Here is a 6,453-nt window from a genome sequence, read left to right as displayed (position 1 = left end):
TGCGTTGCGCGCGGAGCTCCCCGGACTCACCTGGCCGGCCTTCTTAAAGCACACGTCGCGCGGCGCAACGCGTCCCCACCCTACCTTCTCCTGACCCTTACCGCCATCGGACGACTGGAGCACACACGGCGGGAAGATGGTACAGGGCGCTGCGATCCCGTGAGTACGGTAGGGCTATATAACATGGGACACACTAATCAAAATAGTACTTAGGACCGGGAGCATTCGGAACATACACGGGCGGGGGCACAACCGACACGGGCCGGTCGTCTACCTCACGGGCAGGGGGGTATAAGTACGCATATAAAAGAGTCGGATGGAGAGCACGGGCCCAACGAGAGCAGGATGATTAGGTGCTGGGGGTTTTGGGAGGGTATGGTGAGTGCGCCAGTCGATCGTACAAACAGTCGTCAACAATAATACGGGGGTCGTGGACGCAGCGGGGGGACGGCCTATACTGGCAGCAGACTCGCCCACTGCATCCGCAGGTGCGTCCGCCAGTCGCCGACGAGCAGCGCCGGGGGCTGCTCGCCGGGCTGCGTCTGCTGCGCCTGGTGCGCGGCGGCGACCGCGGCCGCGCGGTGCGCCCACACGCTCTCCATTACCGTCTGCGAGAGCAGGATGTTGCCCATCGTGGCGTCCTGCATGAAGAACCGGTGCTTGATCACCTCGCGCATCATCTGGTTGTCCGTCAAGCACCCGGTCAGCAGCAGCGGGAACACGAGCGTGCGGTCGTACGGCGACGGCGGGAGGTCGTTCAGCAGCTTCGCCATCTGCTCGATGCTGTTGTGGATCTCGGGCACGCCTGTGGAGGAGGCGCGAGTCAGCACACGGACGCGGGACCCAGCTCGGTGCGTCGCTCTCACCTGGCGCCGAGTCGCTGATCACCGTGTGCAGGTACATCACCGCCGCCTCCCGGAACATCTCCCCCACGATCTGCCGGGAGCCGTCCCGGCGCATCTGCATCGACACGAGGTCGTCGGCGCCGCCCTCGGACGCGCCCCGGCCCGCGGCGCGGTCCCGGAGCTCCTTCTCGATCGCGTCCCCGCGGTGGACGAGCTCGCGGTGGCTGAGCGTCCCGTGCGCGAGCTCCGCCGTCTTCCAGTGCGCGAGCGCGGAGACCTCGGCGATCGCGAGCAGCGCCTCGTCCGGGCACCCCGTCAGCTTGTCCATCGAGAGCTCCGCGAGGCGCGAGCTGACGTCCGCGCCCGCCGCGCCCCAGTAGCCGGCGCCCATGCCGAAGAGCCGCCGGTAGAGCGAGAGGAAGCGCGGGGGGCGCATGAGCGTGATGCTCGAGAAGATGTCGAGGTACTGCGAACGGGGCGCACAGGTGAGCATGTCGTACGGATGGTCTGCGCGAGACGAGACGGCGGGACGCACCATCGTCGCCTTGGCGGCGAAGCGCCCCGCGGGGCTCATCCGCAGGAGCGTCAGCTTCGGGTTCTCCTCCGAGTAGATGCCCGTCTGCGCGAACCAGTCCGCGGCGACGTCGAAGAGCGCGAGCCAGGGCATCGAGCCGCCGCCGAGGAGCGAGTACGCGACGAGCTGGAGGGCGGCGACCGCGTCCGTGTCCGCGTACTGCCCGTGGCCGTTCGTCTCGGGCGCGTGCCGGAGGAGCGCGAGCGCGCGGTCGTGGAACTTGCGGGGCAGGGACGTCTCCTTGTCCGGGTCCTCGACCGCGTCCCCGCGCGCTATCCGCAGCCGGGCGTGGTGGAGCGCGGCGAGCGCGCAGAGCGAGTGGGCGACAGCGCCTTCCGGCTCGTTGCGCACGATCTGTCGGAGGGGCGGGTGGCGTCAGACTCTGGACGGGGGAGAAGAGCAGCGACGGGGCGGACATCAGGGCTCCGGTGCATCACGTCAGTGCGCGACCGGAGAGGAGATCGACGGCATCAGGCTGGTGATGACGGTGGCAGCAGAGGTATGTGACAGTTCTGGGATGGGAACTCGAAGCTGATCGCAGCGTGCGGAAACGATGTACAGGCACAGTGTGCTGTGCGAGAGAAGGGCACTCACCGGCAGCAGGATCTGGGTCAACGAATCGCCGGCGAAGACGTATTGGAGCTCCCGGACGTACTTGAAGTAGTAGTCGATATACTCCTCGAGGCGGATCGCGGCGGGTGTTGGAGGTGATTGCATGGGTGGCGGTGTGGGTTGGGGCTGTACGGCGGGGGTCATGGGCATCGCAATCGTATGGGGAGTGCCGTAGTTTGTGTAAGGTAAGTCTTCATGTCCAGACATTGATAGCGGTGGTGAGGGGAATCCATAGATGGTATCTGGGAGAGATACAGTGGAACCGGTAGGGATCATGCCCGCAGCAGCCATGGGAGCGACGGTATGGTGACGGCCGGAGGAGGAAGGCGCGAGGTTGCGACGAGGCCACTCGCCATCTGCACAAAGCAAAGGACGACGATGGGTCAGCTCCACTCTGCGTTTGCAATATTACACCCGAGAAGCCCGTGCCGGCTCTGGCACCCGCGGACGACGCTCCGAGGTCGTCGGACCCCCCTCCGTCGCCCCCGGGTGCAGAGCTCTCGGACCCGAGGCGGCGGGAATGCGGAAGCTTGGGGAGAGAGAGGAAGGTGCGTGACCGGTGCTCACCTGGGAGGGGCCCGGGCATGCCCAGCTGGTGGTAGGGCGTGCGCGGGGCGCCGTGGGCTGCGCTCCGGCGGTACGGCGGCTCTCGTGCGCTCACGCTGCGCCGGAGCTGCGTGGACGGCCCCGGGCCCGCGACGCCTGGGGTGGGGGGCTGGGAGGCGAGCCCGGCGTGCCACGGCTGGCGCGGCTGGCCGCGGATGAGGCCCATGCGCGAGAGCTGCTCCTTGATGCTCGCCTTGTACGCGGCGACCTTGTCCTTGTCCTGTGCGGGTGGCGCGCGGGGGGCGGCGGCGCACGGTGGCGGCGTGGCGGTGGTTCCCGATGGGTGCAGTCCCGACGCGATGGGGCGTGCACAGGCGCATCAGGCGCAAAGGCCGCAGTGACAGGTAGCGCAGCGCGGTGGAGAACGCGGAGGCGAACACGAGCGAGGTCGAGGAGGGCGGCGAGACGAGCGAGGACGAAGGACGGGAAGAGCCAAGAGCGGAGGGGAGGGTGGATGGATCAGCCTACGGCCCGGCGCCACAGGGAGGAGAAGAGAGCGGGCACTGACCCGCATCCAGTCGGGGCGCTTGTGGCCCCATCCGAGGCACTTGATGCGCAAGCGGAGACAGGTCTTGCAGGAGTCGCCCTCGCGCTCCTCGTCGCATTTCTGCGGGCGGGTGAGCACGAGGGGGACGGGGCGGGGAAGAGGACATACCTTGCGGCGGACGCGGCAGGTCCTGCGGGCGGTGGCGGAGCGCGCGGGAGGAAAGGGAAGGGGCGGGTGAGCGGACCAGGCACGCGAGCAGGGGAGACGTCACGACCAGGGGCAGGGAAGAGGAGGGCGACGGGGGTGGCGACGGGTCGGGGGGAAGCAGGGAATGCACGTACCAGCAGCCGCCCTTGCTTCCGGAGGAGGATCGGGAGAGGTCCATGGCCATGCGGGCGGGGGTGCCGCGGGGAGAGTGCTGCTGCTGGCCGGCGAACGGGCCCTCATCCGAGACGGGGTGCGGGTACAGGGCGGAGGAAGAGGAGACGGGGGACGCGTCGGCGGAAGGCGCGTCGGCGTCGGAGGCGAAGTCGGGGGACGGGGAGTGGGAGTCGGGGGAGGGCAGGGCCTGGAGGGCCATGATAAGTGGGAGGCGGGGGGCGGGAGGACTCGCGAGGGCGCGCGGGGTCGGAGGCGGTGAGGACGTAGATGAGGCTCGCGCGGGAGGCGAGGTGTATTTGGGGGATCGTGGCAGGCCCGGAGGAGAGACTGAAGAAGTAAGCGACCGGATGATGGATCATATCCTCCCGTCACCAAGGGTCTCTGCCCCTCTCGCCCCGGACCAGAGAGAATTCATGATCCCACGAGTCCAGCACAGATCCATCGCCCGGCGCCTCCCCGCCGTGACTGCCCCCATCATCCGTCGCCAACAATATTCCCTTTTTTCGTCCGTCCCTCCGACGCCGGATCCGCTACCACATATCGCGATTCGCGTTCCGCCTCCACCCATCACCTCCTTCCCCCCACGCCCTCGCACCAGCACTCCAGCCTGAGCTGACGCGAAAATCCCTGCGCAGCCCCCCAGGGCAGGTCTCGCTTCCGGCAAGAAGGCAGTATGCTCTCGCCCTTCGGGGCAGGAGAAGAACGGGGGCGTGACAGGCCTGAAACAGGATCGTGCCCGACTATTTTCGCGCATTTCCGCCCACTTCTCTCCACTCCGCCAGCACATCGGGCCAAGGCCAGCGTGTGACGCCCCCGCGTCATACGCAGCTTTCGTCCAGCACCGCTCCCCTGCGAGACTCAAAAAGCCTGCAGAATTGCGGGCGCTGGAACGGCATCGTGGAGCGGCGGCCCGCGCTGCCGTCTCCAATTGCATCCACACTCGCTCGGATATCTGGGCCACCCCCCGCGCGCCTCGGGCGACCCGCGCTGCCTCTCGCGCTGCGAACTGCCTCCCACCTGCCGGAATGAGATCCCAGCGCGGGGAAGCGGAAGGCGGAAGCTGAGGGCGCAGAGAACAGAACGTTCGACGGCGGGGCGCTGGGGGGCGTGCTGGGTGCGAACGACGCATACAGGACCGAGTGCGTCACGACTCTGTCGCGTCGCGCGCGTAGAATTCCGCTCCCCCGCGCCTTCTGTGCCCTCGTCCGTCGTCGGCTGCGTCTGCCGTTCCGTCCTCGCCGCGTCACAGGAGCCGCGCACCTCCCCGGGGGCAGGCCCAGTACGCATCCCGGACGAGGGGGGAACGTGGAGGGCGCGTCGGGCAGGCGCTGAGCTAAGCCCCCGATCCCGCGCGGGCTTCGAGCTCGCGCTGGCCCTCCAAGTTCCAACGTCGGACGGGTTGCCGCGTCGGGCAGCACGCGGCCGCCTTTCCTTCCCGCGAACTCCTCCACGACGCGCCTTCCATGTGCCCCGAGGCCGAGCTCGAGCCCGTTTCGCTCGCCCCCAGTTTGTCGACGTTCGTGCTTCGTCATCGAGACGCAGGCACGCGCCGCGGGGACGGGGAACGGACGATGGAACTCGACTCGACGCACGGACTCACAGGTGCCTGGATCGATCGGCCTGACGCCGTCTGTGCTGCGCTCCGTCTTTTCTCGACCTCTCGTCTTGTTCGAAGGGCCCGTTCCTCCCACTGCTCTCCTGCCGCGGCAAACGCGGCCATCAGGTCCTATCGGAGGCAAAACCTGCGGGCCTCCCGTGCGAGCTCTAACCCCTCCGTCCACTCAAATCTGGCCAATCCCGTGACAGCTACGGAGGCTGATGTGCCTTGCATTCCAGCGCACCCGTCCGCTGGGTCGCCGTCACGCCCCCCAGTCGTCGTCTGCGCATATGTATATGTAGCCAGTCGTCGCCCCTCCAGCGCTCACGCTGCGGCTGCGAGCCACGCAGGAGAAGTCGTCACGTTGTGTGGGCGTCCGTCGTGGTGCACAGAGCTGAGAGCTCGGCTCGCGAGCACTCTCGCAGCTTCCATTTGCGCACACCCCGACGCCTGGATGTCACGCCCAGACTCCAGAGTCCCGGCCCGCCGCACGACCGACTCACCCAGCCTCGAGGCTACCGATGCCGGCGCCTCGGATTCGAACTAGCCCCAAAGCCGCTCATATTTCCGCTCCCCGACCCGGAGGTTTCTGCACGCCCCTCCGGACGGCTCGTATCTCGTTCGTGAATCGTCTCTGCTCCCCGTCCTGTGAGAGATGTCTTATCGACGTCAGGCGCCCGCCGGGGAACCGTCATTGCGAAGAAGCTCAACAACGTCTTCGTTTGCGTGGGCTTCCACAGCACCCGACTCCGCGATGGAGATGCTCCGGTGAGCACGTGGGTCCCGTTGTTTGCACGCTGTGGGAGTACTTGCAGTACGCTGCGTTCAGGAATCAGCGGCCCTCTCGCACTGGCGCAGCAGACCCCTAAGCTCGCATCTACCCACGCCGTGTTCATGGGATGCATGGAGCTGGCGGTGCACGCCGTTTCTGGTGCACGTTGTAATTGCGGCCGTGGGCACGAGAGCACCCGAGCATATGCCCTTCCGGCCGTCTCGTATCGATGCCACGCGAGTGAGAATGCCACGTGCGGCACCTCCTCCGATGCAGATCGCCTCGGGCGTCTCGTGCGCGATTGCGGCGTTGGCGTGTTGGGCAAGACCCGTGCGCGACATCAGGGGGTGGCAGTATAACAGTATAAGCAGCAGCGGAGAACGGAGCGAGGCGAGCTCGTCCCCGGGGTGTCCGACGGGCATCAACCTGCCTGGCTGCTCGCATCTCGTGGGCCCAGCGTCGCCATCAACGCACGCAGTGGCTGCTGCGAAGGCTCCCGGAGGTCGCTTGCGAACCCTCGGGGCCAGAGGCGTTTGGGCCCCTCGCAGGCGGTGTCACGTACCGCCACGAGCCCCTCGA

At 67.5% G+C, this 6,453-nt stretch overlaps 1 protein-coding gene across 1 annotated transcript; it reads right to left on the bottom strand.

Annotated features, from left to right (window-relative positions):
- Positions 1 to 452: 452 nt before the first annotated feature.
- On the bottom strand, positions 453 to 3,704 carry BXZ73DRAFT_38145 (fungal-specific transcription factor domain-containing protein; the record flags this gene model as incomplete). The annotated part of the gene is made up of 8 exons (XM_048018132.1): positions 453 to 805; positions 867 to 1,311; positions 1,381 to 1,773; positions 2,014 to 2,387; positions 2,599 to 2,857; positions 3,146 to 3,244; positions 3,293 to 3,314; positions 3,466 to 3,704. The coding sequence occupies 8 exons, from the start codon at positions 3,702 to 3,704 to the stop codon at positions 453 to 455; spliced, it is 2,184 nt and encodes a 727-aa protein (XP_047883014.1).
- Between the last annotated feature and the right edge of the window lie 2,749 nt (positions 3,705 to 6,453).

The sequence above is a fragment of the Epithele typhae genome (assembly GCF_022376455.1).
Source record: "Epithele typhae strain CBS 203.58 chromosome Unknown BXZ73scaffold_2, whole genome shotgun sequence".
NCBI classification, from domain to species: Eukaryota; Fungi; Basidiomycota; class Agaricomycetes; order Polyporales; family Epitheliaceae; genus Epithele; species Epithele typhae.
This window is presented reverse-complemented; position numbering and strand designations above follow the sequence as displayed.